At 51.2% G+C, this 21,355-nt stretch overlaps 1 protein-coding gene across 4 annotated transcripts in view; it reads right to left on the bottom strand.

The window, feature by feature from the left end:
• Positions 1–21,124, bottom strand: part of LOC121273303 (activin receptor type-1-like) — a 184,148-nt gene extending 163,024 nt beyond the window's left edge. For all 4 annotated transcript variants that reach the window (XM_041180401.1, XM_041180406.1, XM_041180404.1 and 1 more), the window contains exon 1: positions 20,985–21,124. In XM_041180401.1, the coding sequence (XP_041036335.1) occupies positions 20,985–21,014 (30 nt within the window). In that variant the 5' untranslated portion in view covers positions 21,015–21,124. The remainder of the gene's footprint in view (positions 1–20,984) is intronic.
• Positions 21,125–21,355: the final 231 nt, after the last annotated feature.

Raw genomic sequence — 21,355 nt, 5'->3', positions numbered from 1 at the left:
AATGTGATTCAGTATCTTTGGGGGAGGGAGACGGCCCTCAGTGTGGGTCAGTATCAGTGGGGGAGGGAGATGGCCATCAGTGTGAGCCAGTATCTGTGGGGGAGGGAGACGGTCCTCAGTGTGAGTCAGTATCTGTGAGGGATGGAGACGGCCCTCAGTGTGAGTCAGTATCTGTGGAGGAGGAAGATGGCCCTCAGGTTGAGTCAGTATCTGTGGGGGAGGGAGACGGCCCTGAGTGTGAGTCAGTATCTGTGGGGGAGGGAGACGGCCCTCAGTGTGAGTCAGTATCTGTTGGAGAGGGAGACGGCCCTCAGTGTGAGACAGTATCTGTGGTGGTGGGAGACGGCCCTAAGTGTGAGTCAGTATCTGTGGGGGAGGGAGACGGCCCTCAGTGTGAGTCAGTATCTGTGGGGGAGGGAGACGGACCTCAGTGTGAGTCAGTATCTGTGTGGGAGGGCGATGGCCCTCAATGTGAATCAGTATCTGTGGTGGAGGGAGGCGGCCCTTAATGTGAGTAAGTATCTGTGGTGGAGGGTGACGGCCCTCAGTGTGAGTCAGTATCTGTGGGGGGGGGAGACAGCCTTCAGTGTGAGTCACTATCTGTGGGGGAGGGATACGGCCCTCAGTGTGAGTCAGTATCTGTGGGGGAGGGATACGGCCCTCAGTTTGAGTCATTATCTGTGGGTGAGGGAGACGGCCCTCAGTGTGAGTCAGTATCTGTGGGGGAGGGTGACGGCCCTCAGGGTGAGTCAGTATCTGTGGAGGAGTGAGAGGGCCCTCAGTTGGAGTCAGTATCTGCGGTGAGGGAGACGGCCCTCAGTGTGTGTCAGTGTCTTTGATTGAGGGTGATGGCCCTCTTTATGATTCAGTGTCTGTGGAGGAGGGAGACGGCCCTCAGTGTCAGTCAGTATCTGTTGGGGAGGGAGACGGCCCTCAGTTTGAGTCAGTATCTGTGGGGGTGGGAGAGGGCCCTCAGTGTGCATCAGAATCTGTGGAGGAGGGAGACGGCCCTCATTGTGAGGCAGTATATTTGGGGGAGTGAGAAAGTCCTCAGTGTGAGACAGTATCTGTGGGGGAGGGAGACAGCCCTCAGCGTGAGTCAAAATCTGTGGGGGAGGGAGACGGCCCTCAGTGTGAGTCAGTATCTGTGGGGGAGGGAGACGGCTCTCAGTGTGAGTCAGTATCTGTGAGGGTGGGAGAAGGCCCTCAGTGTGTGTCAGTACCTGTCGGGGAGGTAGACGGCCCTCAGTCTGAGTCAGTATCTGTTGGGGAGGGAGACAGCCCTCAGTGTGAGTCAGTATCTGTGGAGGAGGGAGATGGCCCTCAGGTTGAGTCAGTATCTGTGGGGGAGGGAGACGGCCCTCAGTGTGAGTCAGTATATGTGAGGGAGGGAGACTGCCCGCAGTGTGAGTCATGTATCTGTGGGGGAGCGAGACGGCCCTAAGAGTGAGTCAGTATCTGTGGGGGAGGGAGACGGCCCTAAGTGTGAGTCAGTATCTGTGGGGGAGGGAGACGGACCTCCGTGTGAGTCAGTATCTGTGGGGGAGGGAGACGGACCTCAGTGTGAGTCAGTATCTGTGGGGGAGGGCGATGGCCCTCAATGTGAGTCAGTATCTGTTGGGGAGGGCGACGGCCCTCAGTGTGAATCAGTATCTGTGGGGGTGGGAGACGGCCCTAAGTGTGAGTCAGTATCTGTGGGGGAGGGACATGGCCATCAGTGTGAGTCAGTATGTGTGGGGGAGCGCGATGGCCCTCAATGTGAGTCAGAATCTGTGGTGGAGGGAGACGGCCCTTAATGTGCGTCAGTATCCTTGGTGGAGGGTGACGGACCTAGCGTGAGTCAGTATCTGTGAGTGAGGGAGACAGCCCTCAGTGTGAGTCTTTATCTGTGGGGGAGAGAGACGGCCCTCAGTGTGGGTCAGTATCTGTCGGGGAGTGATACGGCCCTCAGTGTTAGTCAGTATCTGTGGGGGAGGGAGACGGCCCTCAGTGTGAATCAGTACCTGTGAGGGAGGGAGACGGTTCTCAGTGTGAGTAAGTGTCTGTGGGGGAGGGAGACGGCCATCAGTGTGAGTAACATCTGCGGGGGAGAGAGACGGCCCTCAGTGTGAGTCAGTATCTCTGAGGGAGGGAGATGGCTCTCAGTGTGAGTAAGTGTCTGGGGGGGAGGGAGACGTCGATCAGTGTAAGTAACCTCTGTGGGGGAGGGAGACGGCCCTCTGTGTGAGTCAGTATCTGTGAGGGAGGGAGACTGCCCTAAGTGTGAGTCAGTATCTGTTGGGGAGGGAGACGGACCTCAGTTTGAATCAGTATCTGTGGGGGTGGGAGACTGCCCTCAGTGTCAGTCAGTATCTGTGGGGGAGGGAGACGGTGCTCAGTGTGAGTCAGTATCTGTTGGGGAGGGAGACGGCCCTCAGTGTGAGTCAGTATCTGTGGTGGAGGGCGACGGCCCTTAAAGTGAGTCAGTATCTGTGGGGGATGTCGTTGCCCTTAATGTCTGTCAGTATCTGTGGTGGAGGGTGACGGCCCTAGCGTGAGTCAGTATCTGTGAGTGAGGGTGACAGCCCTCAGTGTGATTCAGTATCTGTTGGGGTGGGAGACGGACCTCCGTGTGAGTCAGTATCTGTGGGAGGGGGAGACGGCCCTCAGTGTGAATCAGTATCTGTGAGGGATGGAGACGGCCCTCAGTGTGCGTCAGTATCTGTGGTGGAGGGAGACGGCCCTCAGTGTGAGTCAGTATCTGTGTGGGAGGGCGATGGCCCTCAATGTGAGTCAGTATCTGTTGGGGAGGGAGACGGACCTCAGTGTGAGTCAGTATCTGTGTGGGAGGGCGATGGCCCTCAGTGTGAGTCAGTACCTGTCGGGGAGGTAGAGGGCCCTCAGTGTGAGTCAGTATCTGTTGGGGTGGGAGACGGCCCTCAGTGTGAGTCAGTATCTGTGTGGGAGGGCGACGGCCCTCAGTCTGAGTCAGTATCTGTGGGGGAGGGAGACGGCCCTCAGTATGAGTCAGTATATGTGAGGGAGGGAGACGGCCCTCAGTGTGAGTCATGTATCTGTGGGGGAGAGAGACGGCCCTAAGTGTGAGTCAGTATCTGTGGGGGAGGGAGACGTCCCTCAGTGTGAGTCAGTATATGTGAGGGAGGGAGACTTCCCTCAGTGTGAGTCATGTATCTGTGAGGGAGCGAGACGGCCCTAAGAGTGAGTCAGTATCTGTGGGGGAGGGAGACGGCCTTTAGTGTGAGTCAGTATCTGTTGGGGAGCGAGACGGCCTTCAGTGTGAGTCAGTATTTGTGGGGGAGGGAGACGGCCGTCAGTGTGAGTCAGTATGTGTGGGGGAGCGCGATGGCCCTCAATGTGAGTCAGTATCTGTGGTGGAGGGAGATGGCCCTAAATGTGCGTCAGTATCCTTGGTGGAGGGTGACGGCCCTAGCGTGAGTCAGTATCTGTGAGTGAGGGAGACAGCCCTCAGTGTGAGTCTTTATCTGTGGGGGAGGGAGACGGCCCTCAGTGTGGGTCGGTATCTGTTGGGGAGGGATACGGCCCTCAGTGTTAGTCAGTATCTGTGGGGGAGGGAGACGGCCCTCAGTGTGAGTCAGTATCTGTGAGGGAGGGAGACGGTTCTCAGTGTGAGTAAGTGTCTGTGGGGGAGGGAGACGGCCCTCTGTGTGAATCAGTATCTGTGAGGGAGGGAGATGGCTCTCAGTGTGAGTAAGTGTCTTGGGGGGGAGGGAGACATCGATCAGTGTGAGTAACATCTGTGGGGAGGGAGATGGCCCTCAGTGTGAGTCAGTATCTGTGAGGGATGGAGACGGCCCTCAGTGTGAGTCAGTATCTGTTGGGGGCGGCGACGGCCCTTAATGTGAGTCAGTATCTGTGGGGGAGGGCGTTGCCCTTAAAGTCATTCAGTATCTGTGGTGGAGGGTGACGGCCCTAGCGTGAGTCAGTATCTGTGAGTGAGGGTGACAGCCCTCAGTGTGATTCAGTATCTGTTGGGGTGGGAGACGGACCTCCGTGTGAGTCAGTATCTGTGGGAGAGGGAGACGGCCCTCAGTGTGAGTCAGTATCTGTGAGGGATGGAGACGGCCCTCAGTGTGAGTCAGTATCTGTGGAGGAGCGAGACGGCGCTCAGTGTGCGTCAGTATCTGTGGGGGAGGGAGACGGCCCTCAGTGTGCGTCAGTATCTGTGGGGGAGGGAGACGGCCCTCAGTGTGAGTCTGTATCTGTGGGGGAGGGAGACGGCCCTCAGTGTGCATCAGTATCAGTGGGGGATGGAGACGGCCCTCAGTGTGAGTCAGTATCTGTTGGGGAGGGAGACGGCCCTCAGTGTGAGTCAGTATCTGTGGGGGAGGGAAACGGCCCTCAGTGTGAGTCAATATCTGTGGGGGTGGGAGACGGCCCTCAGTGTGTGTCAGTAGCTGTGTGGGAGGGATACGGCCCTCAGTTTGAGTCAGTATCTGTGGAGGATGGAGACGGCTCTCAGTGTGAGGCAGTATATTTCGGGGTGTGAGACGGTCCTCAGTTTGAGTCAGTATCTGTGGGGGAGGGAGACGGCCCTCAGTGTGAGTCAATATCTGTCGGGGAGGGAGTCGGCCCTCAGTGTGAGTCAGTATCTGTGGGAGAGGGAGACGGCCCTCAGTTTGAGTCAGTATCTGTGGGAGAGGGAGACGGCCCTCAGTTTGAGTCAGTATCTGTGGGGGAGGGAGACGGCCCTCAGTGTGAGTCAGTGTCTGCGAGGGAGGGAGATGGCCCTCAGTGTGAGTCAGTATCTGTGGGGGAGGGAAACGGCCCTCAGTGTGAGTCAGTATCTGTGGGGGTGGGAGACGGCCCTCAGTGTGTGTCAGTAGCTGTGGGGGAGGGATACGGCCCTCAGTTTGAGTCAGTATCTGTGGAGGATGGAGACGGCCCTCAGTGTGAGGCAGTATATTTCGGGGAGTGAGACGGTCCTCAGTTTGAGTCAGTATCTGTGGGGGAGGGAGACGGCCCTCAGTGTGAGTCAATATCTGTCGGGGAGGGAGTCGGCGCTCAGTGTGAGTCAGTATCTGTGGGGGAGGGAGACGGCCCACAGTGTGAGCCAGTACCTGTTGGGGAGGGAGACGGCCCTCCGTGTGAGTCAGTATCTGTGGGGGAGGGAGACGGCCCTCAGTGTGAGTCAGCATCTGTGAGGGAGGGAGATTGGCCTCAGAGTGAGTCAGTATCTGTGGCGGAGGGAAAGGGCCCTCAGTTTGAGTCAGTATCTGTCGGGGAGGTAGACGGCCCTCAGTGTGAGTCAGTATCTTTTTGGGATGGAGACGGCCCTCAGTGTGAGTCAGTATCTGTGGGGGATGGAGACGGCTCTCAGTGTGGGTCAGTATCTGTGGAGTAGGGAGACGGCCCTCAGGTTGAGTCAGTATCTGTGGGGGAGGGCGATGGCCCTCAGTGTGAGTCAGTATATGTGAGGGAGGGAGACGGCCCTCAGTGTGAGTCAGTATCTGTGGGTGTGGGAGACGCTCCTAAGTGTGAGTCAGTATCTGTGGGGGAGGGAGACGGCCCTCAATGTGAGTCAGTATCTGTTGGGGAGGGAGATGGCCCTCAGTGTGAGTCAGTATCTGTGGTGGAGGGAGTCGGCCCTCAGTGTGAGTCAGTATCTGTGGTGGAGGGAGACGGCCCTCAGTGTGAGTCAGTATTTTTGGGGGAGCGATACGGCCCTCAGTGTGAGTCAATATCTGTGGGGGAGGGAGCCGGCCCTCAGTGTGAGTCAGTATCTGTGTGGGAGGGAGACGGCCCTCAGTGTGTGTCAGTATCTGTGGGGGAGGGAGACAGCCCTCAGTGTGAGTCAGTATCTGTGGGGTAGGGACACGTCCCTCAGTGTCTGTCAGTATCTGTGTGGGAGGCAGACGGCCCTCAGTGTGAGTCAGTGTCTGTGGGGGAGGGAGACGGCCCTCAGTGTGAGTCAATATCTGTGAGGGAGGGAGACGGCCCTGAGTGTGAGTCAGTATCTGTGGGGGAGGGAGAGGGCCCTCAGTGTGAGTCAGTATCTGTGAGGGAGGGAGAAGTCCCTCAGTGTGAGTCAGAATCTGTGGGGGAGGGAGACGGCCCTCAGTCTGAGTCAGTATCTGTGAGGGAGGGAGAAGTCCCTCAGTGTGAGTCAGAATCTGTGGAGGTGGGAGACGGCACTCAGTGTGAGTCAGTAACTGTGGGGGAGTGAGACGGCCCTCGGTGTGAGTCAGTATCTGTGAGGGAGGGATACGGCCCTCAGTGTGATTCAGTATCTGTTGGGGAGGGTGTCGGCCCTCAGTGTGAGTGCGTATCTGTGGGGGAGGGAGACGGCCCTCAGTGTGAGTCAGTATCTGTGGAGGAGTGAGACGGCCCTCAGTGTGAGTCAGTATCTGTTGGCGAGTGAGACAGCCCTCAGTGTGAGTCAGTATCTGTGGGGGAGGGAGACGGCCCTCAGTTTGAGTCAGTATCTGTTGGGGAGTGAGACGGCCCTCAGTGTGAGTCAGTATCTGTTGGGGAGCGAGACGGCCCTCAGTGTGAGTCTTTATATGTGAGGAAGGGAGACGGCCCTCAGTGTGAGTCTTTATCTGTGGGGGGGGGGAGATGGCCCTCAGTGTGAGTCAGAATCTGTGGGGGAGGGAGACGGCCCTCAGTGTGATTCATTATCTGTGGGGCACGGCGACGTCCCTCAGTGAGAGTCAGTATCTGTGGCTTTGGGAGACGGCCCTCAGTGTGAGTCAGTATTTTTGGGGGAGCAATACGTCCCTCAGTGTGAGTCAGTATCTGTGTTGGTGTGAGAAGGCCCTCAGTGTGAGTCAGTATCTGTGTGGGAGGGAGACGGCCCTCAGTGAGAGTCAGTATCTGTGGGGGAGGGAGACGGCCCTCAGTGTGAGTCAGTATCTGTGTTGGAATGAGAAGGCCCTCAGTGTGAGTCAGTATCTGTGGGGGAGGGAGACGTCCCTCAGTGTGAGTCAATATCTGTGGGGGAGGGAGACGGCCCTCATTGTGAGTCAGTATCTGTGGGGAAGGGAGATGGACCTCAGTGTGAGTCAGTATCTGTGAGGGAGGGAGACGCCCCTCAGGGTGAGTCAGTATCTGTTGGGGAGGGAGTCAGCCCTCAGTGTGAGTCAGTATCTGTTGGGGAGGGAGTCGGCCCTCAGTGTGAGTCAGTATCTGTGAGGGAGGGAGACGCCCCTCAGGGTGAGTCAGTATCTGTTGGGGAGGGATACGGCCCTCAGCGTGAGTCAACATCTGTGGGGGAGGGAGACGGCCCTCAGTGTCAGTCAGTATCTGTGGGGGAGGGAGACGGCCCTCAGTGTGTGTCAGTATCTGTTGGGGAGGGAGACGGCCCTCAGTGTGAGTCAGTATTTGTGTGGGAGGGAGACGGCCCTCAGTGTGAGTCAGTATCTGTGGGGGAGGGAGACAGCCCTCAGTGTGAGTCAGTATCTGTGGGGGATGGACATGGCCCTCAGTGTGAGTCAGTATCTGTGTAGGACAGAGACGGCCCTCAGTGTGAGTCATTATCTGTGGGGGAGGGAGACGGCCCTCAGTGTGAGTCAGTATCTGTGGGGGAGGGAGACGGCCCTCAGTGTGAGTCAGTATATTTTGTGGAGGGAGACGGCCCTCAGTGTGATTCAGTATCTGTGGAGGAGGGAGACGGCCCTCAGTGTGAGTCTGTATCTGTGTGGGAGGGAGACAGCCTTCAGTGTGAGTCAGTATCTGTGTGGGAGGGTCACGGCCCTCAGTGTGAGTCAGTATCTGTGGGGGAGGGAGATGGCCCTCAGTGTGAGTCATATCTGTGGGGGAGGGAGACGGCCCTCAGTGTGAGTCAGTATCTGTCGGGTAGGGAGACGGCCCTCAGTGTGAGTCAGTATCTGTGGGGGAGGGAGACGGCCCTCAGTGTGAGTCAGTATCTGTGGGGGAGGGAGACGGCCCTCAGTGTGAGTCAGTATCTCTGGAGGAGGGTGACGGCCCTCAGTGTGAGTCAGTATCTGTGGGGGAGGGAGACGGCCCTCAGTGTGAGTCAGTATCTCTGGAGGAGTGTTTCGGCCCTCAGTGTGAGTCAGTATCTGTGGGGGAGGGAGACAGCCCTCAGTGTGAGTCAGTATCTCTGGAGGAGGGAGACGGCCCTCAGTGTGATTCAGTATCTGTCGGGTAGGGAGACGGCCCTCAGTGTGAGTCAGTATCTGTGGGGGAGGGAGACGGCCCTCAGTGTGAGTCAGTATCTGTGGGGGAGGGAGACGGCCCTCAGTGTGAGTCAGTATCTCTGGAGGAGGGTGACGGCCCTCAGTGTGAGTCAGTATCTGTGGGGGAGGGAGACGGCCCTCAGTGTGAGTCAGTATCTCTGGAGGAGTGTTTCGGCCCTCAGTGTGAGTCAGTATCTGTGGGGGAGGGAGACAGCCCTCAGTGTGAGTCAGTATCTCTGGAGGAGGGAGACGGCCCTCAGTGTGATTCAGTATCTGTGAGTGAGGGAGACGGCCCTCAGTGTGAGTCAGTATCCCTGGAGGAGTGTGTCGGCCCTCAGTGTGAATCAGTATTTGTTAAATACTCCTTCATTCACGCACCTAAGAGTTCGAAGCTGCAGGTCTTTGTTCCGAAGCTCATTAATTTTTATCACTTCATCTAAAGAGCATTGAAAACATTGAGTGTTTTTCCCTTACTCCATAATAGTTGTAGATTGCTGCTGAGAGATTGTTAATGGCCTTTTGTCATGAGACCATGTAGTCACGCTACTTACTCCTAGTTGAATCTATGAGGAAATCCAATTGTTCTGTTATCAGTTCAGCTTGTGTTATTATTCAGCCGAGTACAGGATGGCCCTTCACCTAGTGAAGATTCCTCTCCTGTGCAATCATTAGAGCGGGGAATGTTGAAGGGAGATTTACTAGCGGTGAGAATGTGGAACACTCTACCACATTGTTGTGGGTGAATAATATAGATGGATTTCATGGAATCTAGCACAAGAAGATGAGGAAGAAATGGGTTCAATGTTACACTGATATGTTGGGAGGAGGCTCATGGGGAGCATTGACATTGGCATGAACCTGTTGGGCCAAATGTTCCCATTTGCAGACTGGGTGACCACTTTGGGGAACACCTTTGGCCTCTCCGCAAGCATGACCCAGACCTCCCTGTCGCTTGCCATTTCAACACACCACCCTGCTCTCATGCCCACATGTCTGTCCTTGGCTTGCTGCATTGTTCCAGTGAAGCTCAACACAAGCTGGAGGAACAGCAACTCATCTTCCAACTAGGCACTTTACAGCCTTCCGGACTGAATATTGAGTTCAACAATTTTAGATCATGAACTCTCTCCTCTATCCCCACCCCCTTTCCGATCCCTCTTTTTCCAATAATTTATAATTTCAAAAAAAAATCTTTTTCTTTTCCCACCTATTTTTTAATTTATTTCGATCCATTGTTTTATCTCCACCTTTTAGTCCATTTCGATCCTTCCCCCCACCCCACCCCCACCAGGGCCATCTGCCACTAGCTTGTCCTGCTTGCCATCCTTAATGTCCCCGTTAGCACATTCCTTAGATAATATCACCACCATCAACACCCCTTTGTCCTTTTGTCTATGACATCTTTGGGAATCTCTTCTTTGCCTCCACCTATCACTGGCTCCCTATCCAGCTCTACCTGTCGCACCCCCCCTCTACCAGCTTATATTTCACCTCATTTTTCTATTTCCTTCGTTCTGATGGAGAGTCATACGGACTCGAAACATTAACTGTGTTCCTCTCCGCAGATGCTGTCAGACCTGCTGAGTTTTTCCAGGTATTTCTGTTTTTGTTTGGGCCAAATGGTCTGTTTCTCTGCTGTAAATCCTTTGTAGTTCTCTGCACTCCTCATGTTAAAAGGTAGTTTTCCAGACTACCTTTGGAGTTTAACAATAAAATAGCAAAAAACCAATATAAGTTGGCATGGAAGCCATTGCCAACTGCTTCAGGGAGGCTCTAGCAGCCATATTTGCGAGAGATTGAAAAGCTAAGAAGTGAATTGTCATGATTGTCCAATTCTAAATGAACCTCATAATTGTCCCCACTGGACCCGAACGGTTTCTGCAGGTCCTTATTACTTATCAGACCTGGGTGTCCTTTACTATGTACGCAATCAATCACGCCAACCCCATTCTGATCCTGCACCACTCTGCAAGGTGTGACCAAGATCTGGGGCAAACTGTCCAGACCTGGTCGCCCTCTGTAACTTGCTGGGGCGTCTCCAACTCCCACTGCAGGCTCAATGGTTCCGAGCAGGAGCGATTTGAGGAAGAGAAATCGACTGCAGACAAGTTTGCACAGAGCTGCCCACAGACTCCCACAGACTGCAGTCCACACTCACAACTTGCTCTGCCGTATCTTGGTCCATATTATTTATATTGACTTTTCTTTCGTCAAAGTCTTTCTTTCAAAAGACAGCAACTTGCGCTAAGCACTAAAATGCTGAATAAATACTTGATCAAGCTGACACAAATCGCTACAGCCTTGCAGGCAGAAAGCAACATCGCCTCCCCTCTGGTCACCAAGTTTCCCGTTTTATGCCCTGTTAGCGATGCACCCTGTTTGCTGCCCTCTGCACACGATCTCCAAGAACCATAGAAAGTGAAAAACAGTGGCCAACCCATAAGATTCAGCCCAATGCCCTGAGCCAAGCTATCCTTGCCCCCGATACAATCAGTACCACAGTAGTTATAACACGCTGCAAATCCATTCATGCAAAGCCATAGTGAATCGATCAATTTCATAAGAACGTAAGAAATTATAGCAGCAGGAGATGGCCCTTGAGTCCACCAAGCCTGATCTTATTTCTTAAGTTACTCGTAACCCCACTTGCCCTGCCCCCCATAATATCCCTCTCCAGAAGCACAGCTAGTTGTCATTATAATGTGCACTTCCTTTGCTTTCTTGCAATGAGTTTGAGGGATCCCTTCTCTGGAGCAGAACATCAGCTATTTTAGTTGCTATCTTTTAGCCTCAGTGTTCTTGACAATTAGAATCTCTAATTTTGGAGTGAGGAGGTCTTGTGGTGCAGTGGTAGTGCCCCTACCTCTTGGCTAGAAACTCCAGGTTCAAGTCCCACTTCAGGACTTGATGGCCATGGAAGGTGTGTTTACAGTGTGGCCAAACAGGTTGATTATCAGCCTGTAAATCCTTCCAATACACCTGATGGCAGGTGGTAAGAGTGGGAGAGTTTCCTGGTCAGCCATACTGCAGAAGGCAACAGCAAACTACTGCAGTACTTTGCCAAGAATAATCATGGACCAATCCAATGGAAGTCCAAGGTCCCAAATGCCCTTCTAAGACACGGTACCTGAAGAAGGAGGAATTTTGGAGACCAGGCAGTGCGGCTCTAACCTTGTGACTTGAATTGGACTCCAGCCCATGATGATCGGACCTCCTCCCTCTTTGATGGATTGACCCTTACGGAGATGTCTGCATTCCTGCTATTTCGGCCTCTGGTACATTCTCGACTTTCTTCACTCCGCTGTTGGCAATATGTCTTCAGCTGCCGAGTCTCTAAGCTAGGGGTTTCCAAACTCTGGGTCACGACCGCCCCTCTGCTACCCAATGGGGTTGCAGAGGTAATATTTGGGGTCATGAGCTCCCTTCCTCCAAGACAGCAATGGCAGCTGTGGAGAGGAGACTGCCCAGATCGTAGACTCTGATGGGACAGCCCTGGACCCACTGGATCAAAGCTGCCAAATAGCAAAGGGGCGGACAGTGAGCCCAAAGTGTCCATTAACCTTGGAAGCCACTTTTAGTGGTGAATGCCATGTGGGCCTGAGATGCTTATCTGCAAAATTGCCAGAGGCAGAGGCCGGCAAGTGACTGACTGAGTGCGGGAGAAACCGGGAGGTTGTGCGGCTGAGCTGGGAAGGTGAGTGGTGACTTCAAACTTTACTGTGTTTCTGCTCCTGTCTGCCTGAGTATGGGCTCCTCCTCACCCCAGGGTAGTGACTCTAATTCACAGGCATCAGCAGCATTGTCAAAACGAGAGAAGGGGAGAGGAGCTGCTGAGCGTATGAGTGGGGGCAAGATGGAGAAGGAAGAGGGCTTGTATGGGGTGGGGGAAGGGTTTGGGAAGACGGCCTGGTGTGTGTGTGTGTATGGTGGGAGAGTGGAGCTGATTGTAATGTGTGTGGGGGTGCGGGGAGATGGGTTTCATTGAGTTTTCTGTCACCAGGGAACCTGGAGAGCTTAGCTGAAACCTAGATGAGTACATAAAATAATAATATTTTTTCAAAGAACCTTAAAAACTCAGATTTTCATATTTATATGATGCATTATTTTGTGTTGATCTATAATACAGGAATTTTAATAATTACATACTGAATGTTACCCTGCTGCTTTATTCCAGTTTCGTTTTTGTTGATGTCTGGGGTTCATGTTAATTTTCAAGTGTTAAAATGGGGTCAGATTGGAAAATAGTTTGGGAAGCACTACTCTAAGCTCTGGAATTCCCTCCCTAAACCTCTCCACCTCACTGTCTCTCCTTTAAGATGCTCCTTAAAGTCTATCTCTTTGACCAAGCTTTTGATCATCGGTCTCTAATATCACTTTATGTGGCTTGATGCTGAATTTTGTTTGATTGACACTCCTGTAAAACACCTTGCTATGCTTTTGCTATGTTAAAGGTGCTATATAAATAAAAATGATTGATGCTGTTGTTGATTTGAGGAACCTAGAGGGTTGTGAGCTCCCAGCTTGGACAGTAATGATGCTCATCCTTGTTCTCTCTGTTTTTAAAAATTTATTCCCTCATGGGATGTGGGTGTCGCTGGCTGGGCCAGCATTTATTGCCCATCCCTAGTTGCCCTTGAGAAGGTGGTGGTGAGCTGCCTTCTTGAACCGCTGCAGTACATGTGGTGTAGGTACACCCACAGTGCTGTTAGGGAGAGAGTTCCAGGATTTTGACCCAGCGACAGTGAAGGAATGGTGATATATTTCCAAGTCAGGATGGTGAGTGACTTGGAGAGGAACTTCAAGGTGGTGGTGTTCCCATGTGTCTGCTGCCCTTGTCCTTCTAGGTGGTATAGGTCGTGGGTTTGGAAGGTCCTGTCAAAGGAGCCTTGGTGAATTCCTGTAGTGCATCTTGTAGATGGTACAGACTGCTGCTACTGTGTGATGGTGGTGGAGGGAGTGAATGTTTGTGGATGTGGTGCCAATCAAGTGGGCTGCTTTGTCCTGGATGGTTTTGAGCTTCTTGAGTGTTGTGGGAGCTGCACTCATCCAGGCAAGTGGGGAATATTCCATCACACTCCTGACTTGTGTCTTGTAGATGGTGGACAGGCTTTGGGGAGTCAGGAGGTGAGTTACTCGCTGCAGAATTCCCAGTGTCTGACCTACTCTTGTAGCCACAGTATTTATATGTCTAGTCCAGTTCAGTTTCTGGTCAATGGTAACCCCCAGGGAGTTAATAGCAGGGGATTCAGTGATGGTAATGCCACTGAATGTCATGGGGTGATGGTTAGATTCTCTCTTGTTAGAGATGGTCATTACCTGACACTTGTGTGGCACGAATGTTACTTGAGCTGGGTAACTCTGATTGCTGGTGAGAAGCACTCTGAACCCAACATTTGATCAGACCCAGCACTAGCCAGTTCTGTTGGATCAGAAGCAGTGCTGCTGTTGGCTTGGTTGCAAGCATGGGAACATTGCAGGGGCCAAAGGGGATTCTTTGTAGATGAGCAGCTTCAAGAAGAAAATAACTGGTGGCACCTAGTGCTTTCAACAGAAAGGTTTGAGTAGATTTAGCGGTCTAAATCTTTCCGAGTCTACCCCCAACAGGCGAGTTATACCGTGTGGCCTCAGTAAAATTAGGGAGATGAGAGCAGTATTCACACAAACTTATAAAGCCCTGAAATTCTTCACATGAAGGGTAGTGGAAATCTGGAACTCCCTCTCCCAAAGCACTGGCGATCATTGATAATCTCAAAACTGAGATGGATAGATTTTTGTAGGCTAAGGATATTACAGGTTACCAAACCAAGGCAGATAGATGGAGCTAAGATACAGATCAACAATGGTTTAATTGAATGGTGGAACAGATTAGAGGGACTCTGCCTCATGGATTTCTTGCTTTCATGTACCAACAACATCTTGCATTTATGTGGCATCTTGAATATAATGGAAGTCTTGTAGTGCAATGGGTAGTGTCCCTTGCCTCTGAGCCAGGAGCCCTGGGTATGAATCCCATTCCAGGACTTGACTGTCAAACAGGCTGAGTATCAACCTGCAAATCCTGACAGCACACGCCAATGGCAGGCGGTAAGAGTGGGAGAATTCCTTGTCGGCCATGTTATGGAAAGAAAATTGGAGACTCTACCATCACTATCCCTAGCTCCGGACTACAACATGCATGTAAAAGTACCACAGCAACTCGGAGTCCCTGTGTGACACCATCCAGGACAAAGCAGCCCACTTGATTGGCACCACATCCACAAATATTCACTCCCTCCACCACCCATGCACAGTAGCAGAAGTGTGTACTATCTACAAGATGCACTGCAGGAACTCACCATAGTAAAACTAGGTGCTTTACAGAAGCACAATCAGATAAAACATTGATTCTCAGTGGCTGGGATTTCCCCCTGCAAATTTTCTGGAATGGGTTGGAGACAAATATCGGAATATTCCACACTGTCAGACCAGTCCAAAGGCCATGGGCTGGGGGTGCATGTGGAATTCTCCAATATGTGCTCCCCCACCAAGGGCACTGAAATGGAAAATCCCAGCCAGTCTACCATTTGTCAATGGAGTGTGAGCACCATTAATGGAAGAAGAGCTCTAAGCACTTTAGGCACTTTATCAATTTAAGAAGGAGACTTCCCCCAACCACCACTGCTACAAAGGGAGCAACATTTTACATTTATGTAGTGCCTTTAACAAAATGCTTAACAGGAGCATTACCAGACCAAATTAGACCATAAGACAAAGGAGCAGAAATTAGGCCAATCGGCCCATCGAGTCTGCTCTGCCATTCAATCATGGCTGATAAGTTTCTCAACCCCATTCTCCCACCTTCTCCCCGTAAACTTTGATCCCCTTACCAATCAAGAACCTATCTATCTCGGTCTTAAATACACTCAATGACCTGGCCTCCACAGCCTTCTGTGGCAATGAATTCCATAGATTCACCACTCTCTGGCTAAAGAAGTTTCTCCTCATCTCTGTTCTAAAAGGTCTTCCCTTTACTCTGAGGCTGTGCCCTCAGGTCCTGGTCTCTCCTACTAATGGAAACATCTTCCCCACGTCCACTCTATCCAGGCCTTTCAGTATTCTGCAAGTTTCAATCAGATCCCCCCTCATCCTTCTAAACTCCATCGAGTATAGACCCAGAGTCCTCAAACGTTCCTCTAGATGTACAATTGAAAAATGTCAGAAAAGCATTCTTAAATGTCACTACAGATTCACTTGAAATGGCCAGAGGGAAGCTTCCTGCTATTGTTATGATGTTGCCATAGCAACCGGAGGAAACCTTCACCCAATGTCCATGTGTGCATATGATTAAGTACTTCGCTCACTCACGCACTTTTCCAGAACCACTTTATCCAATGCATGGTCGGGGGAAGTCGGAGCCTATCCTGACAGGCAATGGGTGCTCGGCGAGGGTACACCCAGCATGGGATTCCAGTCCATCGGCACTTCAATGAAGTAAATTTTATCAGAATCTCCAAACTATTTCCCAAAGAACTGTAAAGCCAACGAGATGCGTCTGAAGCGTAGTCACTGTCGTGAGGTAGGAAATGCGGCAGCCAATTTGTGCACAGCAAGATCCCACAAACGGCCATGGGCTAAGTGGCCAATTAAAGCTGTTTTTGTGGTGTTGGCTGGGAAATTGGCCAGGACACTGGGGAGAACTGCCCTGCTCCTCTCCAAAGTGGTAACCCAGAGATCTTTCATGTCTGCCTGAGAGGGAAGACAGGGCCTCGCTTTACCAGATCACAGGCCAGCACAAGTGCACTAATGAGGGTTTTGGATGACATTGTGGGGGGGGGGGGGGGCGGTGGTGGGGGGGGGGGGGGGGGTGTTGTGGGTGTGGGATTCTATCTTAAAAAAAGAAGTTTGATAGTAAGATATTCCTTTCACTACAATAGTGAGTGACAAGATGGAGTTTTTAACCTACTGAAGGCTCAGTTATTTTGACGAATGAGTTGAAGAATAGGAAGGACAGGACAGGGCTGCACTACAGACAGCTGTTATATTGCAATTACTGAGCGTAGAGGAGCCATGGCCGATTATGATGAATGTACATTGTGTAAGTTGTTTATCCATTCCAATCAGCTGCTTGGGCAAGGGGCGGGGGTGGGGATTGTTTGCTAAAGCCTTTTTTCACTTATGTTTGTTACAGTTTTCTCTTTTTCTCTCAGTTCCTCTCTTGAATGTGGGGGACTCACACCCAGTCCTGCAAAGTAACGTTGTATTCATCATTTTCCATTGTTTTGGCAAAAGGGTGGGGTGGGGGGTGATGAAAGGGGCTAGAGGGTTTTTCAGCATTTTTGAAACCTTCAGTTGAGCCTCAGCCTCAACAGCTTTTTGTGGGGGGAGAGAGTTCCAGATTTCCACTCCCCTTTGTGTGAAGAAGCATTTCCCGACATCACCCCTTGAATGGCCCAGCTCAAAATTTTAAGGTTCTGGACTTCCCCAACCCCCGAACCCCCCAACCAGGGGAAATAGTTTCTCGCTATTGACCCTACCAACTTCTTCCATCACCTTCAACGCCTCAATTAGATTATCCCTTACTTTTTAACCTCTAAGCTGAGTCTGTGCAACATGTCCTCACAAGTTAACCCATAAGTCCCAGTATCATTCCAGTAAATCTGAGCCGCAACCTCTCCAACACCAGTATATCCTTCCTGAGGTGCAGTGCCAGAACTGCATGCAATACTCCAGATGTGGTTTAACCAGAGTTTTATATAACTGTAGCATAACTTCCTCCCCTTTGTATCGCAGTTCCCTTGAGATAAAGACAACATTCCATTCGCCTATTTGACTACTTTTTGCACCTGTTCATCTGTCCACTAATTTTGAATGCCCTCTTTGGGGACTAACTACTTCAGTCTGATAAACAGTGCATGCTAACAGAATTTAGCTCTTGTGATAGAGACTTTGGAGTGTTTACGGAGAATTCTAAAGCAAATCTAACTTTGATGCCCGTGCCCTCGAACCTCTGGTCAGAGGAATGAGGGAACATCGAGATGTTTGGCATTCCTGCAATCCGGAGCCTTGCTCAGAGGGAGAGCGAGTGGGAGGTGGGGCTATGCTACTATAGTGTCAGCTCTCCGACCTGTGCTGTATTTCATCAACGCTCTCCTCAGAGACCACTGAAGTTCTCCGCAATTTACAGGACAGAGGGGCATTTGATATGTAAGTGCTTGTTATGCTCAGGGCTGCTCTGTTAGACCTGTCTGCAAGATGTCACACTTGAAGGGACCCACCAAGGTCTGACATTCAAGTTAAGGTGAACCTCAGCCCCACATTCCTGATGGTTGGCCACTCCAAGTGGAGAGGGGTCGCAAGCGAGTGAGAGGGCCTTCTTGTTGCTCTGCTCCTAGGCCTGGCCAAGGTGGCCATGTCTACATTCAGAATGGGCATGGCCCAAGGGAAGGAGCACTCGGGTTGCCTGCCCCTCTTACACAGCCTTGTCCTTGCCCGGCGCCCTGGGGAGGGAGCGCACGGTATCCGCTGGCATGATAGGGGCCTTTCACACCTGGCGGGCACCACAGGGAATAGAGGATTGCTCCTTGTGCACCTGCAAGGAACAGCAGCCCTGTCCTAATAAGCCTACCATTTTCCATGCTGAGTCCCCTTTGAAGACCAAACGCAACAACAATTGTGGTGACCTTGTGGAAGTCTTACAGTCTTGAACATTACTGTTCATTACATACATACGAACATACGAACTAGGAGCAGGAGTAGGCTGCTCGGCCCCTCAAGCCTGCTGCACCATTCAATAAGATCATAGCTGATCTGATTGTGACCTCAACCCCACATTCCCACCGACCCCCAATAACCTTTCACCCCCTTGTTAATAAAGAATCTATCCACCTCTGCCTTAAAAATATTCAAAGACTCTGCTTCCACCGCCTTTTGAGGAAGAGAGTTCCAAAGACTCACTACCCTCTGAGAGAAAATATTTCTCCTCTTCTCTGTCTGAAATGGGTGACCCCTTATTTTTAAACAGTGACCCCCTAGTTCTAAATTCTCCCACAAGAGGAAACACCCTCTCCACATCCACGCTGTCAAGACCCCTCAGGATCTTAAAGGTTTCAATCAAATCACCTCTTATTCTTCTAAACTCCAGTGGATACAAGCCTAGTCTGTCCAACCTTTCCTCATTAGACAGTGCACCCAGTTTTGGTATTAATCCAGTAAACCTTCTTTGAACTGCTTCTAACGCATTTACATCCTTCCTTAAATAAGGAGACCCCCCCCTTTCCAATTGCACCTTGATCAGGTCATACATCTGAAATGCTAATTTAAGATCCCAGCCGTGTACTTCAGTGAGAATTATTTTGCTATACTTGTTATACTTGTTGCTGTGTGTGGATGGCACCATTAGCCATGTTAGTAGTGAGCCTCCAAAATCTGCAAACCACCAGTCTTCCAACCTTTCTCTTCAAACAATGGGGCACATTCGATTAGCAAATGTGAGCATCGACGTGTATTATTCTACACTGAGGACCTCCTGCCTGCTGGACATCGCTGGAGTAAAGTCCCTTTCAAATGCATAGAGTGATATTCTACGCTGACCCACCCTTCAGATACTGTTGGTCCTGATGCTGAACTGGATGTATCCCCGAGAGATTGGAATAAGGCATCTGTGGCCATTTTTGTTTTCGTGGATGTGTTGTCGAGAGTGTCTGCAGTAGACGGCATAGGTCTGGAGCTGCCACTGGCACTGTTTCCCTGGGAGCCTCAGCTAGCTCTATCTGGGATTATAGACCTGCAGCACGTGGTACTGGCCTTCTATGATACCATATGAAGAGATTTGATAGAGTAGACATGGAGAAGTTGTGGGGGATTCCAAAACTAGGGGCCATCAATATAAGACAATGAGGAATTCAGGAGAAATTTCTTTACCCAGAGAGTGGTGAGAATGTGGAACCTGCTACCACAGGGAGTGGTTGAGGTGAATAGGATAGAGATGTATTTAAGGGGAAGCTGGATAAACACATGAGGGAAAAAGGAATAGAAGGAAACGGTGAGAGGGTGAGATGAAATAGGGTGGGACAAAACTCGTGTGGAGCATAAACACTGGCATGGGTCTAGATTGGGGGACAGAATCCCTGCTATTATGTGGAATGCCAACTTCAGACAGGAAGCAATCTTGGAAACAGGGACAAAAGTTGGAAGAATTTTCTCTACATTAACACACAAGCGTGCAATAAGTGGAATGGTTTGAAGAATTTCCAGCCTCATACCAGCCCACAGGTGGAGAGTAAGCGTTGGGACAAGATACGGGAAGGACTGCTGACTCCCATGGACTTGGAACCCATCTGAGAGTCACTGACCTCAGGAAAGCAGGCAAAAAAATTTGGAGGGAAGAAAGTGTATTAAAGAGCAGCGGAGGATTAAACAGTTGTTTAATGCTTTAGCTGCTGAGAAAAAAAAATAGCACAGCTCCCGATGAGCACACCAGTGGGTTCTGTAAGTCCCCCAAGCCTTTGGAAATATTGAATTGGTTTTGTGGGTCTGGCTGGCAAATGATTCACTGTGATGTGCCCAGGGGCACGTTGCTTCAGTTCCTCACTTCAGTCCCCACCTGGATCTGCACAGCAGAGACAAGGGGCTTGCTTAGAAAGGAGGAAGAAAAATCCGAAAGCTGATTGATCACCCATAATGATCCCGTTTGGTGATCTTGTGGCTGGAGACGGGTAGTGGGGGTGCAGTGTGCTGTGGGCAATTGCTGCCAGAGGTCTGAGAAGCTGGCATCTAGGCCAGGGCATGCCACATAGCACCAGATTATTGGCGGGGGGAGAGGCAGAATCTTGCCAGAGTGAGGTCTACTTATAACAAAAAGGCTTAATAGTAACAACCAAATCTAGAGCCCCCCTTTTATCAATCTTATATGGTCGATACCCGCAAGCTTTTCTCCTCAGTCCAACTTGGGATGTTGGCTCTTTTGATGGGAGGAGAGGCGGGTCAGGCACTCATTCGGCTAAGCCTGACTGATGATGAGTTTTGCTGGAGGGCAGCGCATGTCAGAGTGTCTGGAGCCGCTGCCCACAATTTGCCCCGCCATTTTCTTTTCGAATTAAAACATGCTCTGCGAAGCTATGGGTGGAGCGCACCTGAACCTGTGCTGCCATGAGAGCGGCTCCTTCAGGTTTGGCAGATATGCTCGTCCGTTTGAGGAAGAGCTTCACTGGGGGAGCGGCTTTGCCCCCCGGCATGGGGGGGGGTGCGGTGCAAACTACTACACAACCCGTCAGCCTTGGGAGTGGGGAAGGGGGAAGCGCAATGGGAAGGGGTGGGGTGGTGGGGGGGGTAGATGGGAGGGGAGTGCGGTGTGGAAAGAGAGGAAAATCTCCGTGACGCTGTCCGGAATTAATGGAACCAGGTAACGATTCCGCTGCACCCAGTGTGCCGCAAAACTCAGCCCCCCAACACGTCCCCTCTCACACTGCCCTCCCTGCTTTCTTCCTGTCCGCTCAGAGCGCAAGCAAACCTTCCCAACCTGTCTTTATAGTAAATAAACCCAGCTCAATTGGCAACCTCCCTTGTGTTAGTTCTGATGGAGTGAATCATCTACTCTGCGAGTTCCTGGTAAATACCACTTTTGCCCAGAGTACATTTTGAGGACTTAAATTAGACATCCGATTGTGAAACATGTCTCTATAACGCCACAAAGCACCTCATTTATCTCAAAATCAGACAATGCTATCAACATTTGACTATGCTTCATAGTTACACACAGTCCTAGGATTCCACACACCAATATACAGATTAGTGACAGACAGCTTATTCCATCAATTGGTGTTGAGTGCTATATCATCACAGACATACCTCTGACAGCTTGCCGCTTTCCTTTAGCATGCAGTAGACTAAATCCAAATCAATTCTACATCAAGGCTGCAATGCCAATAGTCCAGCTTTGTTCTTCAAATGGACTCAACCTTAACAGAGAGAAAAAACACAGGCACACACACTCACACAGCCAAGGGAAAAGAAATAGGAATTAAGTTTCAACAGCCCACCCCTCATTGTCATAGCCAGTCCCCCGGACTAAATCCGTTCCTTCAGTTTCCTGTCTCTCTCTCTACCCTTGGCAGCAGTCACTGTATGGATGTGGGAGAAACTCAAATGTTCTCTTATTGCTGCCTCTTCCTGTCTGGCCAAGATCCACAGCTCATATTTTCTTATTTTGCAGCCCTAAT

This window comes from Carcharodon carcharias, chromosome X, assembly GCF_017639515.1.
Source record: "Carcharodon carcharias isolate sCarCar2 chromosome X, sCarCar2.pri, whole genome shotgun sequence".
NCBI classification, from domain to species: domain Eukaryota; kingdom Metazoa; phylum Chordata; class Chondrichthyes; order Lamniformes; family Lamnidae; genus Carcharodon; species Carcharodon carcharias.
Note: the sequence above shows the minus strand (reverse complement) of the source record. Positions and strands in the feature narration are given on the sequence as shown.